The sequence below is a fragment of the Gadus chalcogrammus genome, chromosome 14 (assembly GCF_026213295.1).
Source record: "Gadus chalcogrammus isolate NIFS_2021 chromosome 14, NIFS_Gcha_1.0, whole genome shotgun sequence".
NCBI classification, from domain to species: Eukaryota; Metazoa; Chordata; class Actinopteri; order Gadiformes; family Gadidae; genus Gadus; species Gadus chalcogrammus.
In genome coordinates, this window is record NC_079425.1 from 15591574 (window position 1) to 15618320 (window position 26747).

A 26747-nucleotide genomic window follows, 5' to 3' on the forward strand; every position below is an offset into this window, starting at 1 on the left:
GACAACTTTACCTCGTAATGAACAAATACCAGGAATGGATTTTTTAAAGATTGGGTGTGTGATGTAAACGTGATGTTTTTCTGACAAAGATGTGGTTCTTCTTATGGCAGAGCAAACCCAGTGAACTGTATGATGTGGTCAGATTTGAGACCCAGGAGAAGTCAGGGGTGAGTGAGTGCTGAAAACTTTATGGAATCAGATGAGTGACAAAATCCATGGCCAAAACCATGATGGGGAGATTATCCATAAGCCTCTGCGGCAAAATATATTTCCCGACGTGCAACCACAGGTGCTGCCTTCTAAAACCAGGAAACTGACCGCAACAGTGTCAGTTGACCCTGTTTCTCTTTCCCAGGTAAAGTTACAGTAACGTTCTTGATTCATTCATTTAATTCCAAGTATAAGATTGACTATGGCTTTAAGTAAACTGCTTGGGTGTATCAACCAATTACAAAGTAATAATTCCGCCCCTCATAAACGAACATTACACATCTCTCAAAACCACCGCCATGAACCCAGAAAGAGGAGAGAGAGCCAGAGCAACAAGCCGCAGCAACTATCAGAAGGTCCCGATGAGATGGGCAGAAGGGGGGCCCCCCCCCCTTTATCAACTGAGAGCATAGACAGAAGTCCAATGAATATCCACTCAATACAAAAACCATGATTATTCAGGAAAAGAGACACGGTTCTCCGGTGGAAAAAAGAAGCATGTATCAGCCCATACTGGATAGAGATACAGTTGAAGATACCCCAATGGTTACGCTGCGGACGACCGATTACACTGTAGCCACAGAAGAAGGTCACCTGCGACACTTACTCCCTTCATATACCAAGGGATGTCATGAAACAGCAGGGCAAGATAGACCACCAGACGGACGACCACTATTTCCTCAAATCCAACCCGCTTTACCAGCACTGTAAAGTGTTGGATGAAACTCTGGCACAGCACAATGTCAAATAGTAGGCGAAGTCCCAGAAGGACACGCATAACCATTATTCAAATGTCAACCCTTATGAGGATATTGAAGCAGGTCCCGATATCCAGGGAAACCTTTACGAAAATCCTGGGAGATGTAAAGAGCAAGAACTCAGAGTTCGCCATGGGTAACAAGGTGGGTATGAAAATAAGTTAAGATGAATGATTACTTTATATTATTGTTATTTCTTAACCACTGTTTCCATTTTTCGAATTTCAGAATATCCAGTGGTCAAAATTCCTCACAAAAAATGTTTGTTTTTTTATCAAAGAAATGTACAAACTTTGTTGATATCTTAGAAAATCAACGTAAGGACGGTTGTTCTATTTAAAACTACATTGTGAAAACATTGCCACTCACCTATCAGTAATCGCAGAACTTTTTAAGGAGACAATAAACCAAACAAGTGCACAACACCCTCCTTGTTAGTCAAATATCACAGTTCAGATGTATGCTTATGTCTAGATGCAATCCAGAAGGAGAACTCAAGAAATGACATGCTCTGCATCAGTGTTTGGTCATAACATATATATTGTTTCATGTTTTCTACATATAAATAAGGCCCTGAATTAATTTTATACTGGTGTTTTAATGGCAATGCGTGTGTAATAGCATGTCAATTAAACCTTTATGTATGTGTAATACTACAGTGGGATCCAGTAGAGGCCGCCGTTTTCTCATTTATGTACATAATATCAATAGAAGAAGATATACCGGAAATACTTACTCCCGTTGGTTGTGTATAAGAAATAAATATAGCGCTTCACGAAATATTCGGGTGATTATTGATATACAAGAAGATGGGCACTAGAGATGACGAATATGATTATTTGTTTAAAGGTAAAAAATTGTTTTGATGACTGTCGCCATCTGGCTTCAATGTTTGGTTTGTTTGCTAGTTAACATTAGCCAGCCAGCTCACCAGGCCTGAGAGCTAGCAATCAGAGTGATCGTAGCTGTCTTGATCTTCTTCGAACTACATTGTTTCAACCCAACTATCCTAACAAATGCCACAACCATTATTACTTTGAATTATTATACTGATACTGCTGTTTTTTCATTTTTTTTTTAAACTATGTACAGACTGACCGTACAGATTCGGTAGCAGTCAAGGCGTGTTTGTTATTGACTAACGTGAGCCGAGAGTCACAACACGGCGAGTTGGTGATGCTGGCACCGCTGTGAGCAGCCAAGCTAACGATGGACACACCTAGCTCTATAGCTTTTGAAACATATCTAGAGCCATGCAGACTTGCTATTAAACTTAAATATGTCCGATGTCATGGATTTTCATCAATTTTGAATAACAAGCTGAACATGAACCAGTGAGTTGTGTTATGTTGTTGTCCACAAGATAAGCAAATCCTATACGAAACCAGCCAAAGTATACATCTCTACAAGTCATGTGATCGATTGGATTACCATGTTCTGTCGGTCTAATTATGCATAACAGCCATTGATATAGGTCTCTCATGTAAAGCACTTTGTAGATAACCTGAGTGTCACCACTTTGTTCCAGTCGTCTTGATTGGTGATTCGGGTGTAGGCAAGAGTAACCTGCTTTCCCGTTTTACCCGCAATGAGTTCAACCTCGAGAGCAAGAGCACAATCGGGGTAGAATTTGCCACACGCAGCATTCAGGTGGATGGGAAAACTGTAAAGGCACAGATCTGGGACACAGCTGGCCAAGAGCGCTATCGTGCCATCACATCTGCGTGAGTAGGATGTAACAACTTGTCATCATATACAGCTCCCTTTTCTATTCTATATGTCTGTTTCCATTGTTACTGTATATATTAATTGCATATGCAAGCAATATGTTACATCTTACACAATACAGCAAGTTGTCTTGCTCAATAAAAGATGTGAGGCCTATTTTTCATGTTTTAAGAAACGACAAACTACTGTCAAAACGAACTTTTACTTTGTCTCCCAGGGATACACAGAAACAGATATTTCTTGTTGCATTGTTAATTACAACTTTATTATACCTTTTAGATATACTGGATAGAAGTGGACACAGATTAATTTGTTTAATAAACCCCATGTCACACCAATCAGACTAGATTAATATTTAAAGTCTGATGACATGAGGACAAATATGGGTGAACGTGACGTTTCATTTTAATTTTAACTCTTGTACCAACAATCATGTTGCTGGAGGCGGGAATCCTTAAATGTTAATGAAACAGGAAATAAGGTGTAACTCCGCCCCTTTCAGTTTCTAGTTCTCTGTGCCATCTCCCCTCAAAAAGTTCTGATAAAATATTGTAGGCCTGCTGGATTCGAGATAAATAAACCCCTAATGATACTAATGTTTAATCGTACAATGTCTTGTTTTGCTAAAGAAAAAGTATTAATCTGATCAACACTTACAACGATTACTCTGAAATAATATTGAAATGAATATAGATTCATTGCATCCTTTACCCGGTTACAAGTCATTGGACCCTCCCTCTCCTGCTCTGCTAGAGCAACAGTAGGATGAGCATTAGTATGGTCCTATTAACTCTCCATCATATCCCCCTACCCCTTGAATGGGTGTCCCCTGTGCTACAGGTACTACCGTGGGGCGGTGGGGGCGCTCCTGGTGTACGACATCGCCAAGCACCTGACCTACGAGAACGTGGAGCGCTGGCTGAAGGAGCTGCGCGACCACGCAGACAGCAACATCGTCATCATGCTGGTGGGCAACAAGAGTGACCTGCGTCACCTGCGGGCCGTGCCCACCGACGAGGCACGGGCATTTGCCGGTCAGTTCTTATCGTCCATTGTCTATTTTTCATGTTCGAGAAATATATTGTTTCTTTAATCGGAATGATCTGTTCATGAGTGCCATTTGCTCGTTGTCAGTTCCGACGCTCAGATTCCCATTTTTTATAGACATGAGTTGATTACTTATACCATAAATCCGCCGTCTGTAGTAAATGTTAAATGATTCTTCCCCAGCTATTAGTCAAACTGAATGCAAAATGTTGCGTGAACGGTAGTTTGCTATTTGTTCTTCATATAACTTATTTTACTGTCTTGCATCGGAAAGAGAAAAACGGTTTATCCTTCCTGGAGACGTCGGCTTTGGATTCCACTAATGTGGAAACTGCATTCCAGACTATTCTCACAGGTGATTCTTGACTCTTCGCTGTTCACACCATGGGGATATTGTGTGTTGTGCTAAATGTAAATGTTAAATATCCCAAATCCAGCATATGCACTGGACAAAACAATGGACAAGGCTTACTGGACTGGAGAGCTTATCAGCAAGCCCTCCAGTCCAGTAAGCAGTGTACATATCTGTGTGACCAGCTCTTATAGATTGTGGCCTTTTTCCCCGTCACCAGAGATCTACCGTATAGTGTCCCAGAAGCAGATGTCGGAACGCCAGGAGAGTGACATGTCGCCCAGCAACAATGTGGTCAACATCCAGGTGCAGCCCACGGAGAACAAACCAAAGATGCAGTGCTGTCAAAACATCTAGCCCAAACCTCCCTAGCTACTCCCTCCACCTCTCCCTCCCCCTGTCCTCCTCTTAACCCTCCCTTACGTCCACATATTTCCACAATCCTCCTCCTCCTCCTCCTCCTCCTTTAACAGCCTCTTGCCTTGCTGCACTCTGTGGTGTAGAAGTAAAGGGATTGGTAGTTCGTACGCTGGAACCCCCTGATTTTTGCACTGCCCCCCTCACCCTCAACCCTGGTCCCTATTCCCCTACCCACATCAAACCTCCACTGATGCCAGTCATGGAAGCTACTGTGTGGGCAGGGCTCTTATACCCCTCCTCTCCCTCCTTGCCCTTCCCTTTCTACCCCTCCACGGCCTCTTCTTCTTTATCTGGGAAATGCTAGATGAAAGGCAGCAGGCATTTCTTATCACTTAGAATTTCATTACTGTAGATGCGCTGACATGTCACGGAAATTTGTTAATATATGAATGTGATTCTTTCTTCCTTTTCTTCAACCACTGTTTTTTTTTCCATTTTAGTGATCTCATTGATTTTCTAACGATCTCTTTGTTAATTGTATGTCCTTAATTTACTAACGGGTAGATATGAAATTGAAGCACATTGAAGCTGCTCTGATGTGTGTTGTGTAGAGCCACCGTCCGCCTCCTGTCATTTTCAAACTAGCTTAGTGCAATATACTGTTTTGGAAACCAATTGGATGTATGGGGCACAGTGTAGACGTAGGTGCTCCTGCGATAGTTCCGTCTGATCGCTCTGATTGCTGTGAATATAATGCTAGCAAAATAGAGCATTACCTTTTTACATCAGCTGAGAGCTGCAAGCGGCCCTAGCATAAAGGCCAGATGTAAACTAGCATGTAGCCGCTTTGTAGATGTCGTGCCAGGTTAGGAGATCCGGTCAGCTTTGCATGTTTGTACAGATGCCAGGCCCGTGTTGGACTGAACGGGGAACACTACTGTTGAGTCGAGGCGTTGACCATGCAGATAGAAAATAGAAAGGACTCCTCCTGCACATTGGACCATTCATTGAAATAACTCACTTCCATACATAGTTTACTGAAATACATTACTTTAACAGTTGATGTGGGGGGTTTAAAGCAACATTGCTATGAAAACAGATTGTTGCTCGTTTTAAGGATACATCGTCATAATTATTACGCATAAGCTATATTTAACCGCAAACATAAAGAGTATTATGTCTATGCAGCAGATGTTTGGAATTAAAAAATGGTGTGTTCATAAAGCCACAATTTCACAACATGACAAAATGCAATTAGGCATTCAGTGTTTTCACCACACCTTTAGTTCAACGGCAGAAGGAAAAAAGCTAATGAAGCTGGCCACTTTGGCATATGATTCCAATTTTTTTTTCTAAATTATACCTGGGCGCCTGTACCATTTCTTTATTTGGTTTAATTGTATTGTTTAAAGAGAGATCATTCATGAACAGCTTCAAAAGTACAACATACAACTGACACAGTTCCACTTCTGGTATGTTAAACACAGCACTGATTGTACCTCTATTTAGAGGACACATCGCTACTTCTCTGACTTCTGACTTTAGTCACAAAATATACATTCTCCTATCATCCGTCATATCTACTCGCATCTGGTAGCTGTTATGACAGTTATCATGTACTTGTGTTGTCTATTGAGCTCTACAAGGGAGCTTGTTAGTGTCCCTTCACAGTGCCTACTCACAGGTCTTAAAAATGACACCTGCTAACAATGCATCCTCCTTATGCTCACTATTTCCTTAAGTTTGCTGTGACAAAGCATTTGCCTCGGACCATGTGGCCATAAAAAGAAGGCTAAAGAGTGGTTGTCCTGTGTTACTTTTCACAGTAAGGCTATTAGTCACCGAGCTGCCTCTGACACAATGCATGGCTTTCTGAATAAGACCCCCCCCCCACCATATTTCATAATGCCTTATTATACTTAACAATGTCAAAGCTGTGTCCCTGCTATCTGGTTAGGGTTGACTAGCTGGTAACACATGAGCACAATAGTCCTAGCAGGCAGTTAATTATTCTGACCTTATGACTTCCAGTTCTTGAGCCATGACGGAAGCCTTGCTTACCAACTAGTTGATATTCAGAGTGTTATCAAAGTTGAACTTCCCTGCGTTATATCCGTTTAGGAGCAGAAGTAAGATAGTTATCTTGTATGTGGGAGCCTGGATGGCAAGTCAAATGTTTTTCTCCTTTGCTTCCATTATTTTCAATGTTTTAAAGAAGGTCCCCTCGCCAGCCCGATTCCCTCCTGACATACTAGCGATCTATGCTTGAGCATTGACTGTTTACTTATGAAAAATGATTTACAATCTTTCCAATATACCTCCATTGTTTTCGTTTTTTTTTAAAGAAATGTGTTCTATTCTCTCATTTGAAAAGTAGCTGTGTTGAAATGTGCCATCACGGCTGACTAAGTGGGAATGTACACAAGTTTAGTAATTTCAATGAATTCGGCAGGTTTAAATGCAAGAGGAGTGGTGTTTACATGAATGATGTTGTTTTGTAAAGATTTATTAAATTGTGTCTATATCTTAAGTTATCGGTTCCTCATAATAAAGCGCACCAGTCATACATACCTTCAAAAGACCTAGTTATTATTTGTTGTGTTGGAATATTATCAAAGGTTATACACATGTAGCTTTGATTCTAGGAAATGTATGTTTGTATCTATTGAGTTGCATCTCATCAAATTAACAGTTTTAGTTAGGTGATATTGTAAGAAAATCAGTTTGACAAATGACTCCACCATTCTGAGCTTTGACAAACTTTATTCAGTCAAGGGAATGAATCATACAGACAAGTATCACCAGAACACATTCTTAAAAATATATATTCTCATGTGGACACCATATAGGAAATAAACATGTTTTCAATGTAATAGTTGCTATCCATATTGTCTATTGTAGAATCATTGTGAAATTATATTCTACTTCTGATTGTCAACATGTGTTATTGCTGTTTGTCAAGCGTCAAAATTATATTGTAAAAAAAAATGTCTACCCTGTGATGTATTTGACAAAAAAAACGACCTGCCAATTATATCAACACCAATATAAAGTACTTGGCAATGTAATCGGCAAAAATCTAAACTACTTGCCGTTATATTTAACAACAATAGAAGCTTTGCGGTGATGTGTTCGACAATAGAAACGGTCACAAGGCCACAGCACATTTTTGAATTTGCGAGAGATCGAGAATTGACATGTGATCAAGGCTCTGCAAGGGAATGAGATATAAGAAAGATTTACAAAAAAGTGTTTCTGAACAGCAATTTCGACACACATTGGTCAATGAGAAAGTAAATGCCGACACAAATGTCACCGCACTATTTTATCATTCTTATCTATATAGATTTTTGTACATGTTTTTTTCAAAAAGGGGTTTTAAATCATCATGCGTCATTCCCACGTCCGCATATTGAAATAATGAAAGGAAAGGTTGCACCTCAGTAAAGCTCCTCAAAGTTGAGCAACCTATTATTAAGCTTGATCCATCATCGGGCATGCAAGTGGCTCGAGCTTCACTACAAATTACAAAATAAATCACATCACGGTTATCAAGTGAACAAGGAATACACTTACACTATACAAATTCTTTGGGATTACATATAAAAGGATAACTTTTAGAGTGAAAATATTGACCCTGTAACGATCTTTTACATATGGTAACACCAATAATCAATTTATAAAAAATATACTAGTATCAGTTTCATACAGTATCAGATAAGAATTATCTGTCCAGCTTTGTTTTGGCTACATGACAAAATGTTGGGTCCCTGCCTTCCAACTATTTGCATTTATTGTCGTAAAATGAAAAGTTAAAAAATATCCATCTGTTTGTTGCACACCTTTATACTAATTATCCCAGTGATAAAGATTTTTATCAATACATTTAATGACAATGCAGGAAGAAATGTAAAACAAAAGTAGGATACTTCCAGATCCAGTATAATGTGTGGTGTTTCCATTTAGTTTTCTATCTTCGGTGTGTGCTTCTAGAATCCAACACAGAGAACGTCTCAACGTTGGAAAATTGCAATGGCTGCCAGTGTTTATTTAGGAGTTAGTTAGTATACCCCTTGAGTCCATTCCTTAAAACATTCACTATTTTTGCACTGAAATATCTTTTGACTGTTGGCCGCTTTGCAGGTTCTGTAAACAGCTCTGATGTCCTGTTTGCACTGCAGTGTGGAGACTGCAGGAGCTAGGTTCATACAAAAAGACGTACCTTGTCATTTCCATCCGAGGCACAAGTCTTGCATCCTTTCTGCCCAGGCTCTGTAGACTCAAATTGGATGTTCCTTCAGTTGGAGGAGGTGCTCCAGCAGAAATCCAATCACTTCGAACTCACACATAATGATAAATTCAATAAATACGGAACAAAACTTGCGTGCAGGTTCATCCCATTCAATCCTATCTGACTTGTAGTGTCGAGAAAGACTCAAGAGCAACTGTAGACTCAAGAGTAACGGTAGACTCAAGAGTTACTGTAGATGTTTAGCTGGTCCCTGGTTTCTACCCCAGCCCATCACCTACAGCAGGGAGCTAGTTGGGCTGCCTGGCACACGGGGGGTGTTGCCGTGCTGGGCGGGGGGTAGCTGGTTCAGGCCCTGGCTGTGGGAGGGGCTGGGCCGCATGGGCAGCAGGTCATAGTGGCTTGGGATGTGGCTGTTCCTGGGCATGTCGTACGGGTTCTGCGGATAGCTGGGCACCGGCATGCCGTTGGCCCCCAGGGGGATGCTGATGGTCGGCTCTGGAAGAACACAGCAAAGGGAGAGAGTGATGCAACGTGGGAAATAAGCAGAACAAAAAGGGAAGTAGCTGCAGGCGCCAGCCCAAGGTAACACAAAGCCAAAGTGGTGGGATTTGTTTTTTGAAACTAATTAAGAGTAACTGTTTGTGACACAACGGAGTCTTCCAAATTAGGTGCTGAATTCTGAAGCTTATAGCTGCTAAGATTCGTGAGTTGTAGAGAGAGAGAGAAGAAAAAAGAGCATAAGAGTACAATTTGAAACTAAACAGACATAAAAAGGTTCTCTCCCACTTTGCTCGTTATGTTTCTCCAACAGTGAGAAGTGTCGCATTATACATACCTGTGATTGACAGGTAAGATGGATTCCCCTTACCAATCACAGAAAAAATGCCCTGATTTATCGGAAAGGAGCCAGGAGTGGCCTAATATCGAAATATGCTCACACAGAGGCAGGCTTAGTAAACTAGTACACCACATTTCCCTCCCGAATAGCTGAAAGATGGGTGTGGCATTTCTAACTAATTCAACTCAAATAATCGTAAACTTTAGCGCGACATTTAATAAACTAAGATCTTCAATAAATGAAGCTTTCGCCGTTGTCCAGAAATACCTTGCGGGTACTTTTTGATGTTTTACCTGCCTGTCACACGGAAGTGAGGATTCTGTCGACCAATCAGCGGACGGCGTGTGTAGCTCAACCTTTTTCGCACCCTGCCTCCCGAAATTTCTTGGGATATAGATATCCCCCCTCCCCCCTGCCGAATGTTTAAGTTGTTTTATTTTTCTAATGTTTTGTGTGTAGGCTATTGGTAACTGTAGGCTACTGCTTGGCAAGTCTGGGCAAGGACACTTGAAAAGGAGATTTTTAATCTCAATGATGTATTTTTCTGGTAAAAAACTACAAATAAAAAACATCTTAAATTCTCACGTCAGGTAGCCAATGGACAATCCGCAATCTTACCCTCGCACCCCCCTTCTCCCTCCCCCACACAAGCCTGTGCATTATTACACTATAGTTAGGTAGGTCGCTGCCTTAGCTGTTGTTACACTTAGTTTATTTCACTTATTTCAGTTTGTTAAAGAAATTACTAACCGATAGTAGTTGCCATGCATTAAAAACGTCAATGCACTTTGAGCCCAAAATAACATTTAAAGCTATTGAATAATTGATTTTATATATAGTATACTACACTTTCCTTTGAACAATTACCCCTGTAACTCATGAATTGATTCAATTTATAATGTAATCAAATGTTCTCAAATGCTTGCTTGATAACGTAAGGACACAATTATTATGCTTGCTTCATCATGTAAAAAGGTGAACAGTAATATATCCTACGTTCTCCCTCAGACCTACCCATGTCGTAAACATTCCTAGCCGGTGCGCTGGTGGCCGGTGGTGGCGGCGTGCTGGCAGTGGCGGTGATGACGGCGGCGGAGAAGCGGTAGGCCACGTGTTCGCGGTGGGCCGGGGACTTCATCTCCTCGTAGCTGCTCTCGGTGTGCCTGCCGGCCGAGCCCCCCGGCGTGTCGGTGATGGTGGCGTAGGGATTCTCACTGTTCAGAGAAAAGCTGCTGGACAGGGAGCCCTTCATGTACTCTGGGAGAGGAGAGAGAGGAGGGTCAACGCGTGGACACAGACACGCGCTGAGTGTTGAGGTGAAAGCAGGACAGTAAACAGCATACTGCCTGAACGAAGTCCCCAGTGATTGAGGCTATCAAAGTCGATCAAAACATGATGGATCATTGTCATTCATTAGTGGGTTCCCAAATGTACTTAATATACATAAGTACATTGCAGAGAGAGAACATGTGCATCAATTCCATGTGGAGACCAATTCAAAGAATATTGCGTGTAACGAATCAGACTCAAAAGTACAATACACAAGGAAAGAAAACAGCATTCTTTTACATAGGAAAGTCAATGTAAACTTCAACTGGGAGGGGGCCAGCCAAGGCATTTGGTTAGTAAGTGGCAGCAACAGGGATTCAGGGGTTGAAAGGTGTAAGTGAGAGCGGCAGGAAGGGAGCAAGCACAGAGAAGACGACCCTTCAGTCCTGCAGAAAGACAAAAACAGGTCAACACTTAGGTCACAGCTTACTTGATCTCCTTCTTAATCTCAACAGACCAGGCATTCAAACAAGAACACAGATCATGCGGTTCAATCCAGTCAAGAAGAGCTCAAAATCGAGAGGGAGCACAATTCATTCTCCCATCAAATTTCCCAGACTAAACTTGACAATCAGTAGGAACCCTAAGGTCATGGTATTTCCATTACATTATGAAACCACTTTGTACAATTGAATGACGTTCCCTTTAATATACCACCACATTTGGAAAACATAAAATAAAATAAATAAATATGCATTAGGGTCAATGTAAATCTGGTAAATAAATATGCATTCTGGTGAGCATGTGATGTAACTAATAAGGCATTCTGGTCAATTAGTGTGTAATGTGGTTAATAATTATGTATCCTGGTAAATTAATGTCATTTGGTAAATCATTTGGCATCCTGGTAAATTAGTATGTCATGTGGTAATTGCTATGCATTCTGGTATATTTATATATAATGCAGTAAATAATGATGCATTCTGGCAAGTGAGTATGAGATCAGATTACTAAATATGCATTCTGGTCAATTTATGTGTAATTTGGTAATACATATCCATTGTCGGTAAATAAATATTAATCGAGTTCAAGTGACGTTAGATTGGTTCTCTGTCTGACTAGCAGCTCTGTGAACTAACTCAAACCAGAACCCTGGTGTTCAAAGGAAGGAGGACTGGGGTGTGGTGGTGCAGGTTATTAACAGTAGTTGCTGTGGTACCATGCACTCCACAGGGCTGTGCGAGAGTCATGCTGAGATTAGGTTTCCGTGTAACCTTCTTGCACAAGGGACGATAGCCAAAGCTAAGCAGTTTTTTTTATCTGCGGTTGGGGCTGCAGGATGTAATGTTTGTGGCGGGGGCAGGGATGGCATGGGTGTCTACCTAATCCCCGCTACTGTACCTCTGTAGCGCTGCTGCTCCACATGGTAGCTGTACCTTCGGTCCAGGCAGTACACACCTAGGAACACCCAGAAGCACAAACACCTCCGCTGGGTAAATTCACTATGTAAACCGTGGTGGAATATGGTACACTGAAGTTATATCTTATTGCTCCACTCATGGGTTGAGCTAAAATAACAGGTTATCAAATTAAATGATATATAATAACAGTGACTCAAAATACGGAAGAGGACTTTGGCTTTCAGAAAATATGTCCTAAACGATGACTCCTACAGTAGGTAACGGGTGGACAGTGTTATTTCAAATGTGAAAACATGGTAATGCAGACTTGGGCCCAATCCCATTTCTACCCCTTACCCCTTCCCCTTCCCCCTCCCCCCTTCCCCTTCAAAACAAGGGGGAGGGGTAAGGGGAAGGGGTAAGTGGTAGGAATGGGATTGGGCCTTGGTGTATGATGAGGTGTGGCTGTGGTGTAGGGTGCTAGGGACGCCCACTGACCCAGCTCGTTGAGGTTACAGTAGGCTCCCCACTCTGGCGCACTGTTCCTGTGCTTCCTCTTCGTCTTCCTCTACAAAGCCCACAAAGAACAGTCCAATATTAAAAGAACACTGTTGGATAACTTCTATTAACTATTCTATAATTGGGTATTCACAATGTTTTGTGGATACCTATTGTTTTTACTATTAACTATTCTCATTTTCTTACATCGATTTCTTCGCAAATTAATTAAAAAGTCGACGATGTCTCTAGAGACTGCTGCTGGTTACCACATGGCAATGACTTATAAACCACAGTCAAACTGTACCGTCCCCTGAGGCTACATGACACTCGAGAAAACCGAATTATTGGGTTATTCCGACTATGATTGGATTTTTAAGATGCATGTATACACCTTAGTAGGACCCCTAAATTATTCGATTCATAGTCACATTAATCGTGCATGTATACATGAAATCGGATTGGAATCAGATTTTGCGTTCTGCGCATGCTCGAGATTTTTACTCCCGGGGCCGCGAGCCGGAAGTAGAAGGAGATTATAGTCTTGTTGCCGTAGGAAAACGAGAAACAAGGTGAAAAAAAAAAGGTGGCTAAGAAGATGGAGGATGCTGGGCAGCCTAACCGACTAACCTTTTTGCCTCCTTTCCTTAACCTTTGTGGAAAACGTCATCGGGTCAAGTAGAGATGAAAACTCCACTATTCCTTACCGACGTCATTGCGTGACGGCGAGCATTGCTGACCCGCGTGAAATACATTTTCCGAAGATTGACTACAACAAGCGCTCTTTCGATCCATGCGTTGTTGTTGTATTGATTTCAATCAGGTTGTTGCAAATAATAAGAATCACTTAGGTCGGACTTTGCCAACAGGAATATTTTAGGCCACTTGAATCTAAATGCAGAAAATCTTTGCAGAATTTTTTTAGAAATCAAACAACCTTTTCTAAAAGTATTTCCTGGTCATCGCGTTAGGAAAGTAAATTTCTTAAAGGGGACAAAATTTTCCTGGGATTTGGGGTGTTGTTTTTGGTTGTTTTTGGTGCTCCCACATGCATAAAAACTTTGAAAAAAGTCTGTAAATGATTTTTTGAGTGAGGTATGCATTTCTGAAAGTACCCCGCCTACAGTTGGCAAACAAGCAAGCCAGTTTCGGCACCCCCTCCTACGTAGGAAGGGGGCACAGTTGAATATTACCTCCCATTTCCCCAACCCCCTCCAATCAGAGCATAGCTACGATTTTGTGGACCAGCTGACAAATAGACGTCTAGTTTGTCAGTTTGCCGTGTGACTGCCTGGCAGGCAGTCCGGCGGCTCCGTCGGGGGAGCTCGGCAGCAGTCCACCAGCTCAGCTCCGGGTGTACAATCCCTTTCTCATCCATGTCACGGTTCAATACGGACCTCAGAGAGTCAAGGCCAAAGTTCCTTTCCCCCAATTCTTCTCAACCATGGCCGAGATAACCCGCACTACGAGTCTTTACTTGTTGTGGAAGTACCAGAGATGTCAGACGCAGTCTTTATGATTCATAATATCATCCGAGGTGCACATAGCTTTTATCCGTGATATAAGATATAATATTTTATAAATACCTATATATTATATGATATTACTATTATATTATATTAAGTGCAGTGAGTTTAACGCGTTATTACAGCGTTAACGTGAACCAATTTTAACGCCGTTAATTTTTTTTATTGCGCGATTAACGCTCTTTTGGCTTGGCAAACGTTGTTTTTTCGCCTGCTGTCTAGCAACAACTAGTCACGTTAGAAAAACGACAACACCATAACGGATCTAGCTACAACGGAAACACAACAACAAGCATGCCCCACAAACTTGTTGAGGCAAGCAAGGATACGGAGCAGGTGAAAAACTCCTTAAAAGTGTGTGTGTGTTTTTGTGTGTCACTCTGTTCGAGCCTGCACGAGAGTTCAATGTTGTCATTAGCTGTTACGGCTTCCTGACCAATCACAGTTCAAGGCCCACCTGGGCTGTACCACTTTGGGAGGGGCCGCTCAGTTACTCCCCTCTAGACAAAATCGACTTGGTTGCGACGTTGACAGTTTGTGAGTGTTGCATCTGTTGAGTGAGTGAGAGGTTGCGGGCGCACAGCTCAGGCTGCCGGACGGCGCTGCAAGGAACTTTTATAAACGCAATATTGTTATCCCGCAGTGATCAACCCGACAGCCCCGAAACGTTAACGGCCCGCCCAGAATTCTCCTGACCCTCCCGATTACCACTCCGCCACTGTGTGTGTTTGTGTGTGTGTGTGCGTGCGTGCATGTGTATTGTGTTGCTTTACCGCAACACAATAACAATATGACGAGAACAACAACAAAGATAAGGAAAATAAATAATGAGTTTTTGAACAAGGAATTTGACAAAGCAGAATCCCAAACATGTAACAGGGACAGATATCCTTCTATTGGAAGTCCCTCCAATAGATTACTGTTACTGAAACTGATATTATATATACTCGGAAGCATGCTCGGACGTCCTGCCCCTTTCCCCTAATATACACACCTTTGGAGCACCTCAAATACCCGGGAACGAGGTTAAACACACAAAGGCCCACAGATATGCCCCCACCTTGGCTGTGGTCCTCTTGTCCGGCCGTGGGTAGTAGGGGCAGGGCCCCAGCGTGTGATAGCTGGGGTTGGAGAAGCAGGGGTTGAGCACGCTGCTGCTGTTGTTGGGAGAGGACTCTGGAGAGGAGAGCAGGCCTGTGCATTGTAGCCCTGCTGGCACCGTAGCACAACACTGGCGGCTCAGCAAACATACTCAAACAAATGGACATGGATGTAGTCACAGGACACACACACACGCCATGGTGGAGGTTCGTAGACAGAATCCTCTCACAGACATGCTCACGCACAGACACACACACTCCAATACGTCATTGAAAGAAGGATAAAATGGGAGGTTGAAGAGAGAGAAACACGACCAATCTGAAGTGGGTGCCTGGAAACATGGAACTTTTGCAGGAAAAAGGAAGTTATTAGCAGACGTTGTTCGTTCATTGAACAGGAACTGTGCACAACACGGTCAATTACCCCGAGCTAGCTAGAGAGCCAATTTGCATCCATGGTCCCTGGGCAGGAAAAACATTAAAAACAACACTTTGCACATCACCCATTATAAAAACATTGCATTTCATATAATGCCTTGTGCATACCGGTTGCGTAGTTAAGTTGTAGTTCACAAGAAGATTCGACGCAGCATAAAGGCTTGCAAACATGCATTACAGAAGCTCTTGTGCTGCATCTACAGCCCTGCACACGTTGAAAAAAACACAATGTATGCACCAAAACACAATCGGAAACACATGTAGTAAAAGTCTGACCCTTGCAGTAAAAAAAGCTGTGTACGTGGTGCGGTACGAACCAGAACGACGTTGGAATACGTAAAATCAACTTTCTACACCACTCTTGTTCAAAAGCGCAAAGCGGATCATACAAAACATACAGAACATTATCTGGCAGACGGCAGCAGCAGCAGCAGTGCACAGAGCTACTTTGAAGCCACTACATCGCTCACCAGAGAGGGAGAAGTCAGTGGCGTTGATGTGCAGGGCCGGAGTGTACGTGACGCTGGGAGCGTTCTGGCCGCCCTTCTCTCTCTGACGGCAGCGGAGCCACACCACCAGCGCCAGCATGGCGGCGATGAGCAGCAGCAGCACCACGATGCCGAGGACGGCGCCCGCTGACTGGCGCTCCGAGCCTAGCGCCGGGCTGATCTTGGTGTAGGGGTTCAGCTCCTCCATCATCAGAGCGGCTGGTGGAGGGAGGAGGGGGGGGGTTTTGGTTTGTTTGATTGTTTTGTCAATGGCAAAAAGAACCCCCTATGTCTAAACAGACATTTTAACTGTTCATGATTAATCACAGGTTATCTCTGTGTTTTTTAACACCAGTATCTTTAAAATATAGATATATATATTTGAGGACAATTACTGTGTAACTGTTACAACTAGTTGGTTTCTCTTTAATAAATTAATACATTTCAGCTCATCAACCTCCCTACCTGCCTGCAGCGTTGCCTGCCTGTCATCCACCCTTGCCTGTACACCTCCTGTTTTTTCCCCTTCTGCTCTCATCCTCCCGAACAATAAACCTCTAGTTTAATCCAACCTCCGTTGTCTGCGCTTGGGTTCCCTCCCATTCGATCGTAACAAACATTTTACCTTAAGCATTTACATCTCTTGCATACAAAGACAGCTGGACTTAAATGTGAGGTTAAAGCTGAATCTCCATTGATGGATCCAATATAATTGTTATGACAACTGAATGACAGCCATTTTGATGATTAATGGCCTAGACTGACTTACAAGAGTGCATTTGTTTGGGTCCCACACAAATGCATGCTGTGATTGTGTGTATGATTAGCTACCTGAACTATAAACATGATTCATGTTTATAGTTCAGGTAGCTAATGAATGTATCTTTTTCTTAACACCAGGCTATTGTGGCTCGTCTGAAGTCTAAGACGAGCCACGAAATGAATCATAACTAATCTTAAAATCCTAATAAACGGCAAGGAAGAGGGAGTTTGAATTTAGGTCTCTTATTAGTGCAATAGTTAATTTATTCAGATCAGTATCAGAGTTGATCAGAATTTATTTACAACAAGTAAATAATGGACAGAGGTTAGTATTTAATTCTGCTTTTGTTTCCTTCATCTCTGTATAGTAGGGCCATTTAAGAATACAATATGTATATGAGGGTTCCGTTCATTTGAGACCAAGATTATGCTTCTACATGTTTGGGTTCACTTTTGTTTACAGTATGCATTTTGGGTAGCCAAAGGTCTTTTTTAGAGTCTCCAAAAGGACCCTGACCAGAACGAATGGACACATCATTACATAAAAGGAGCTGGAGACTTCATCTTTTATGCTTTGTTGATCTGCTTTTACACACAGCATCACAAGACCTAGGGCTAGGGCTCGGTAGTGTTTGAAAGGGATATGGGGTTATCCAGGCTCCTACAATCAGCTTGGTTTTGGAGTTGTGTGTAACCGGCCGGGAGGAAAAACAATATTGTAGTCTTCCCAGTACTGTGAGAGTAGATGATACAGTTATGTATGTCTGATAATGTCATAAAATTCTATTTTCTATCTTTTCGAAGAGACCAACCATGTGATTAGAGGTCATACTATGAAGGAGCAGTGCTCTCTGGAGTAGGCGCAGTGCAAAAACAAAAGAATGGCCAAAACTAAAGTGGTTAATACAAGTTGTGTAATATATTCTGTGTGTGTGTTTATTTGTGCGTGCATGTATGAGTGTTTCATGTAGTGTTCATCGACATGGTACGTCCCTTCATTGCTGACTGCATCACTGCGTAATAAAGTTACTTGTTTTAATAAATGTGAATTCAGTCTCTTATTCCAGTTACGTATACATTCAACATTATGTATTCCTAGCTTTTCTACCATCAAAATGTTAGCCAGCACGATTAACGTAACCGCAAGGAGGAGGACATTGTTCTGATTTATTATCTACGCCGTTGCTAGGTAACCTTTAATAACAATGTTGGAGTTAATAACAGGAAGACCCACAGCAGAGTTGAAATTGTTTCAGAAACCAAAGCTTTTGAAAGGCATTACAACTCCACCAAACTATCGCGATACCCGTGGATGACAGGATCAGCAAGGAGCAAAAGCTTTATTGTTGGTGTTTAATTTGTCTGCCACAGCTTGTCTGATGATGCGATTATTTGTCAGGAGGATTTACATTTTGCTTAAGCGTGTTCGTACCCTGGTCGCAGCGTATGCCCTTGAAGCCAATGCTGCAGTAGCAGGTCCCGGTTATGTAGTCACAGGTGGAGTTGTTCATACACTCACAGAGCTGCTGGCAGCCATAACCAAACCTCCCGGCGGGACACTCTGTACCAGGGGGAGCATCAGAACAGTGTAAGCACATCCTACTTGAAGCTAATGTTCACACAGTAACAAATACACACACACACACACACACACACACACACACACACACACACACACACACACACACACACACACACACACACACACACACACACACACACACACACACACACACACACACACACACACGCACGCACACACAGGTAGAGGGGTCAAGGTTGAGCTGACTCGACTTACTGAGTTCACAGTTTTGTCCCATGAAGCCCGTCCGACAGGTACACTGTCCGCCTATATGATTACAGTCTGCTCCGTTTTGACAGCGGCACAACTCGGCGCAATCATCGCCATAGAAACCCGTTGGACAACCTTGAATATACCAAGTAAATCAGCAAAAGAAACATGTGGAATTTTTAATGCCACAATCTAGTCAGTGTGTTGGTGTATGTATATTCTTATGGATACGTTTCCTTAAAAAATGTATCAATATATAGTGTCTTCAGTTGGACATGGCAACTAAAAACAAATGGTGCAGCGTGACTGTCAGCCACTAGGTGGCAATGTTGGTTTTAGTTACAAAATGTAAAAGACCTAAGAGCTGTATAACAATAGAAGCAAATGGTCAAACCACTAGACTCAGTTTGAGTATCTCATTGCATTTGTTGTTGCATTGAAACTCAAAGAGGCTAAGCAGCATCTGTACATTTTGCATTCCGTCTGGAAAAATCCCCTGTTCAGTTAACACAACGTTGCAACGTTGATGATGATGTGCGTCTGTGCATGTGTGTGGAAACCTACGTTGAGTACAAAAGAGTCCAGTCCAGCCCCCTCTGCAGTGACACGCTCCGTCTGCAGCACTGCACTCGGCTCCGTTGTGACAGTTGCATGTATGGATGCAGTCTGGCCCCCAAGATCCCTGGGGGCACACTGAACGCACACACACACACACACACACACACACACACACACACACACACACACACACACACACACACACACACACACACACACACACACACACACACACACACACACACACACACACACACACACAAACACAGGCACACACAGACCCCTGATCTTAGTTGTGCGCTTACAAATGCCAGCTGCATTGATTGCAACCAAGGATTGAGGTTAATAGGTCAGAGTGTGTGTTAGCCCCTCATCACAGAGCCCACCGTTGCTATCAGTGCACAACAAACTAAGGTCATTCATGAATGATTAGCCACATCATAGGAGCTCCTAGGGAGACGATATCAACTGTGTTTTTTGGCCCTATATTAGATTATAAATGCCTGCTTGCCATTGATCCCCGAGAAGTAAGACTCATATCTTTGCTGTATTGAAAAAAAAAAACCACTGAAAAAAACCCACATTGACCGAACAATGTCACCAATTCTGTTTCTGTACGGGTGGGTCTGTGCGTCTGTCTGAATGTACATGTGTGTCAGTGTGTATGTGTTAGTATCTTTGTGTGTGTGTGTGTGTGTGTGTGTGACTATTTGTGTGTGTACCTTTAGAGCAGTCGTCCCCCAACCAGCCAGGGTAGCATTGACAGGAGCCATCAATGGGATTACATGTTCCATTGTTGGTGCATAGGCACTTCTCTGCACAGGCTCGCCCAAACTTGCCGCTGGGACACACTGCAGACACACACAAAGGGTACACCAGTACCACAAAGTTGTGAAAATAATCCAGACACACAAAAACACAGATTGCGTGTTGAAACACCGGCAACACACACACACACACACACACACACACACACACACACACACACACACACACACACACACACACACACACACACACACACACACACACACACACACACACACACACACACACGTCACACACACATGGAGAAACAGCAGCGCACTCAGAATATATGAAACACACAAAAAAATACACGTGAAGAAGCTACACATACAACTACAATTTGTCCTAAAATAATGTTCAAACACTGCTTCCATAGGCAACTAAATACATGTTGGCTGATGATATTTATGATGCTGGGGGCACCTAGCAGACATTTATATAACTTAACTTGTTTATGCTACAAAAACTAGGCAACATAAACATATATTTTTTTGCTGTCTCAGTTTGCATTAAAATCACTTTGTGTGTAAATCTGTTACTTCATTTACATTAAAATGCAATTACTTATTGCTCTCTCCTCTTATGAAAAACACAAAGTGGCTTTATTAACTAGATGTGCTCTAAACAATGTCCAATACATATTATTTTATTGAACAGCAAACCTCCACTTCCAAATTAAACCAAACACATTTCCCTATTTATTTATTTTTCCAATTAATCTTCATATTTTTCCTGTTAATCGCATTTAATAAATACTTTCTATTCACAATGTAACAATCGCATCCAAAAACCAAAAATACTTTGTGATCCATGAGCCTAATGCAATTACAAAACACTAATAATGTTAAATCGATGAAATTGTTACGTGAACTATCCAAAATGGCTGAGAGCCAGAGACAGAAGGTGAGGGTGTATTCCCAATGTCTGAAGAGGAAAAACAGTGTTAAGCAGTATGCATTGCAGCTCTATCGTGAGTGTTGATGTTCTCATTATTGGGGGCATTCAGGAAATGTATTATTTAAGTAACATCTTTAGTTCTCTTCATTATTAGGGACATGGAGTATTTACACATTGTTTGTGTACGAGAACTGTTTAAGGTGGGGATTAATCGATCAAGTCGAACCGAGGACATTTATATGTGTATGTTGCACTACAAACGACAAGCCTCATCCAAAATACATGATCAAGCATCTACATATAGGGCACCATTTAACAACGGCACTATTATGATTCTTATGGCACACTGATGCACTTCATCTGCTTAATAATGCATTATACTTCTTTCATGAGAATATGATGTAGTGTGTAAGGCTTTGTTGATAGCTTTTACTTCAAACGTAAGATGCTTCAAAGGGTTGTAAGAATCAAGGTACTCTAAACATTTAGCCGCACCTCCACAGAATGTCACAGACTGGGGCTTTTTGTCATTGTATTCATCCAACACAGATACACCTCATTACGATTCTGTTTCAACAGGAGAACACACATCGCAGCATCAATACCACTAAATCCACACTAAGGAAGCCTGCTGGAAGATGTTTCCAGCCTCATCCGGTGAGACACGCTGTAAACAGTGTTTCATCTTCTACGTGATCCAAGGCTTATCATGCTTTCTGTCACGTATGTCCATGGCAACACAAATAAATGCATTAGCTGTTGTGAAATAACACACTTCCACGTCGACAGAAACAAGATTGATGCACTTACAGATTGACACATATACGGATCCCCAAACTGAAATACAAAAGCAAACACCCACAGCCACCCACACCCACACACACACACACACACACGGTGCAAACATACTCACCCTGGTTGCAGAGAGAGCCGTAGAAGCCCGTCAGACACTCACAGTGGCCCGAGATGTGGTGACAGGCGCCGTCACTATGGAGACACTGCGGACAGGACTGACTGCAGCGCTGGCCATAGAAGCCAGGAGAGCAGGCTAGTGGGTAGGACACACAAAACATATTGAATTTTTTATGGCTGACACCCATGAAGGCGGGGTTTACCTGCCTCAGAATGTGCCATGCTGTGCCCATTTGGATTTCACCACACACAGGTGTTGGCAATACGTCTCCCTTAAGCTCTTCATTTTGAATGATGTTTGCCTGAGTGGGGCCGTGGATCTATCCTGATGTTTCCTACCAGCTACAGACTCTCTTGGTAATTTAGGTTATTGCCGAAACAGTGATTTATGAGACTTCATCATCAACTTGATGCAAACAGACCTAGAGCAAGAAGAGTTTGAGGTAAATGGTGAACACAGAGCGCATAGGTGCTATTCCTCTCAGCCGTGTGCCTCTGTGCTCTTCAGGCTACATCGACCGAAACCAGAACACTCATTCTGGTTTGGACCGATGTGACCCCACTCATTGTACATACACTTGAATGCAGTATAGATGTAGGTGTGTGCTTACTGCGGCGGCAGTCGGTGCCCCGGTAGCCAGCGGCGCACACACACGAGCCGTCCTCCGGGGAGCAAGAGCCTCCGTGCTCACAGGCGCAGATGTGAGAACAGTCGGGCCCCCAGCGGTCCTCCTCACATACACTGTCACACCGCACACCTGCACAACACACACACATGCACAAACAAATAGACAAGCATGCAATAACACACAGTGTTAACATCTTTAAAAGGAATAGACTGGAAAACCAATAAATAAATAACAAACTAGAGGCGATGACTTCTGTTTATTTACCCCGCCATCGCCATGTGCCACTGTCCTGGACAAGCCAGAAAGAAATATCCCAAACCGAGATCCAATCACAGACTCGGGGGAGGTGAGGACTATCCCCCCAGCTGAAAGGTCCTGGCATAATGAAAAGGCTCTGCTTGCGAGGAGCAAAATATCTCTAGGAAAGTTTCCATCAATGTTCAGCTGATTGTCAAAGATAAAGCATCAGCATTTAGCAATATGACACTTTATTTAATATGGCTTTAACAAGATGGGGCATATGGGAAATCTCTGCATTCCCAGAAACACTTGACATAATGTATCAAACTCGCAGGATTTCATAACTTGAGGATTCATTTTTTCCCAGCATAGCCTCCGTCAGACTTCTTGCTCTTTAATAATCTTTTAAAGGGTCTCTGCCTTTCATCAGTCTTGTATGAGTGTATGCGTAGACAGGAGTCTATCTCGGAAAAAATCTGGACCCGAGAACACATCAGAGCGCGGAGATATCTACCAGGGACAGAAGGGAAAGTGTCTTGCCAAAAAGAGACATAAATCACATTGACTCCCAGCAACATGACCGCCAGTTCATAACTTAGTCAGGCCCGTGGCCTGACATGCGCTCACACACGTAGACAGACACTCAAACAAACACACACACACACACGCATACTAATTAGGTAACTCATTAGGAAAATAGTGCAGTTTGTAGTTGGCATACACAGACTGAACTCTGTCTATCGCTCTCTCTCTCTCTCTTACTCGCAGTCTATCTACGCCTCATTAGAAGCTTCCTTTGAAAAAAATTAGAGCATATGACGGAAAACAAGAGCAACCATTACAAATCAATTAATAACACAACCCCCACTGAAGAAAGAGGTGGAGAACAGATGGAAGATCCGTTCATGCTGCACGGGCAGCATTAGAGAGATGTCAACCAAGCATTGCCTGGTTGGCCCAAGAATACTCAAAATACTTCAGGAAGCATTAGCATTGGAGGTAGACTGGATATTATTATGTGATTAGCATCACTTGGTTCTAGAGATGTGAATATAGATATATCAAGGTCACTCAATAGACTAACCAACTAACCTCTTCTTGCAAAGCTCCACATTTTTGGCCGGTTTCTATGCTCTGAGCAAAAAAAGCTCAGACAAGTTTCAAATAAATATATTATGTTCTTTCAAATATCTATAACCACCATAAATGATTCCAAGACATAAATGCATGATGTCGTAAGTACATTTTTAACCTGATTCTCAATTGTTGTTACATGGGTTGCCGTGCGTTGTCATTGTTATGCAGGACAACCCACGGCCAAGTGTTTTCACCATTATCCAAGAGCCTGGGACCTGCCTTATATGGTTTGAGTTACCCCTGACCCCTCTAATGACAGAGCCATAGAGGAGCAGTCCCTGAGATGGCAGGAGGTCGTGGCCCACAGTGAATATATAATAAGACATTCTCAGGTTAATCCCTGCCAAAGCTTTCCTAATGGTCGTCCTTCACCCTTCTCTTTGACACTATGCGATGGACTGAATGTTGAATACCAATGTTGTTGTATTTCAGCGAGAATTCAGTAAAATGGCACTCTAACTGGTTCCCTCTGTTATATTAAAAAGGAGAAGTCAGGTGATCTTCAAGGCCGTTTTGACTTTTCTGACTTCAAGACTTCATTTATTAGCCGATAAGCTTTCGCCTGCACCCATTTCAAAGGAACAGTTCAACTTTTCCTGACCGCCATTGGCATAAGCGTTCAGTTCGATAAATACTTCAATAGCATTGGATTCTTCATCAACTGCACAGGTAAAAAATCCAGCAACAAACCATCCACATCATCCAATGCCCAGACTCCCATCAATCCTAAAATCTGCCTCATTGAGTCTCTGCACCCTGGGTCAGTTGAACAAACCAAACACCACTTGCTAAAAAGGTTACCAAAACAAGTTGCTCCATCATCCATTTCTCCAATGCCACAGAAATACAGGGTTAATGTAGATCAAGTCAACAGTCAATGAAAAGTTCCCAGTCTTACAGTGTTAGAAATTGCTTCAGCCACACACAGCCACACATAGTAGTAGTTTTAGTGAATAATAAATCACAAAATATGGGCCCTTTAATGCTCAGTAATACGCTTTGGATTAAATATTTGACAGAAGTAAAGCAGCATGCATCTAAAACATTATAGAACACATGTTTCAAAAGTGTTTGGAAAGTGTTGGTGTGTGTGTGGTTAATAATTATTCTCACTGGTTCATCATTTTGACTGGTAAATATGAGGCGAGCACACTGTAAATCCCAAGACGAAGAAGCATTTGTGAGATATTCTATCTAGAAAATAAAAATATACAATTAATTAAAGATACTGGAGATATAATTGCTTCACACACTCTCATCATGGGCTCATGGGCCAAAGCTAATGATCAGAAAGTTTTGTTTACCGCTTCAAATTACATTTTGGCTGCTTATTTATGATTTGACCTTTGATTTGAATGAATAACTTAATTTATATATTAACAACTTCCAATTGTAAGACATTTCCCCATTTCCCCTCGGGCAATTATTTAAATCATTTCCATATTCACCTCTTATATTGAGCACTCATCATAGACCAACCGATTGACAACTAGTGGTATTCAGTTCCAAATGCAGCAATAACAAACGGGAGCAAGATTAACACTGCCGAAGACAGAATTCCATATTCTCCTGCTGGATAATCAATTCACATCGTCTGCACGTATTTATAATGTACGTGCAGACGAACCCTAACCCCATTTTTTTACAATGAGGAATTTACTTTTGCGTTTTGAATGGATTGCGCTCCATTCCTTGCGCTCTCTAAAACTAAAACATTTGAATTTGGCATTGGAGAGTTCCATGGTTTCACGGTCAAGTCTTTCATGTACTGTCTGTTGTTTTTTGTGTATCAAAGCGTGCAAATCCCTAAATGCAGCTTGTGTGTACTAGTGTATATTTTTCCCTCACTTCATGTGAAACTCAAGGTGACTGCTGGCATCGGCAGGGAAATTCTCATAAGATATCTTGTTTGCAAGACACTAAGGGCCCTATCTTGCATCCGGCGCAATTTACTTCATCACTGGCGCATGTGTCGTTGCTATTTTGCAAAATAATTAATAAATGCGGGTGCGCGTGTGTGCGTCCATCTGTTTAAACACACGCAAACTAAACACGTAACGCATAATACAGTCCATTGCAATGTATATTAACAGGGGGACACGTGCATATTAGGAACACAAGTCGATAACGATAATGCATATAATACTGATAAGAAACGATGTATATCATATACCTTTTCTTTGCCGAAATTTATTTGAGAATTTCTGAAGTTGTGGAAGAAAACCTTATTTGGCCATAAACTTAGCCATTTGAAGTTTGAAATTCATGTGCATCTGTCTCATCGGAGACTGCAGACGCGCTGTCAAAATATATACTCGTCAGATTCAAATGCGCTCATGGCTCTTAAAGGGGATGGGAGCTGGCACTCTCATTGGTTTATTGCACTTTACACCAAAACCACACCTACGGGTAATAAGGCTACTTCAGACCAACCCTTTTTAGATTTGCGGCGGGCGCAAGAGTCATTTTTTGCGCCGGTAAAATAGCGACATTGCCATAGAACCGCCCACAAAGCTACTTGCGCTTGGCGCTGCTCAATTGCGTTTCAGACCGTTAAAATAGGGCCCTAAGACATTGTGACCCCTTAGATTATATCTATGGTTACCATTCCGCTGTTTGGACCGCACTTATCGCTCTTAAGGGGAACTAAGACCGCCTCGGCTGACCTGCGGCTATACCACGAGCTACATCCTGAGATGGCCGAAAGGAGTTGTGGCATCACTATCTACAGCTGTGCGAACAAGGTGCT

At 42.3% G+C, this 26747-nt stretch overlaps 2 protein-coding genes across 2 annotated transcripts in view; one reads left to right on the forward strand and one right to left on the reverse strand.

Annotated features, from left to right (window-relative positions):
- Positions 1 to 1646: 1646 nt before the first annotated feature.
- On the forward strand, positions 1647 to 8108 carry LOC130403227 (ras-related protein Rab-11A). Its single transcript, XM_056607476.1, has 5 exons — positions 1647 to 1817; positions 2497 to 2692; positions 3537 to 3730; positions 4018 to 4098; positions 4316 to 8108. Exons 1-5 carry the CDS (start codon positions 1778 to 1780, stop codon positions 4450 to 4452), a joined length of 648 nt encoding a protein of 215 aa, XP_056463451.1. The 5' UTR covers positions 1647 to 1777; the 3' UTR covers positions 4453 to 8108.
- LOC130403226 (multiple epidermal growth factor-like domains protein 11) overlaps positions 7143 to 26747 on the reverse strand; it is a 65262-nt gene continuing 45657 nt past the window's right edge. Inside the window, exons 14-25 of the mRNA XM_056607475.1 lie at positions 22604 to 22750; positions 21994 to 22128; positions 20099 to 20227; positions 19383 to 19511; positions 18825 to 18953; positions 18459 to 18587; positions 16247 to 16483; positions 15299 to 15447; positions 12713 to 12782; positions 12216 to 12272; positions 10560 to 10802; positions 7143 to 9202 (exon numbers count right to left, since the gene is read on the reverse strand). Of these exons, the coding sequence (XP_056463450.1) occupies positions 8982 to 9202; positions 10560 to 10802; positions 12216 to 12272; positions 12713 to 12782; positions 15299 to 15447; positions 16247 to 16483; positions 18459 to 18587; positions 18825 to 18953; positions 19383 to 19511; positions 20099 to 20227; positions 21994 to 22128; positions 22604 to 22750 (1775 nt within the window). The 3' untranslated portion in view covers positions 7143 to 8981. The remainder of the gene's footprint in view (positions 9203 to 10559; positions 10803 to 12215; positions 12273 to 12712; positions 12783 to 15298; positions 15448 to 16246; positions 16484 to 18458; positions 18588 to 18824; positions 18954 to 19382; positions 19512 to 20098; positions 20228 to 21993; positions 22129 to 22603; positions 22751 to 26747) is intronic.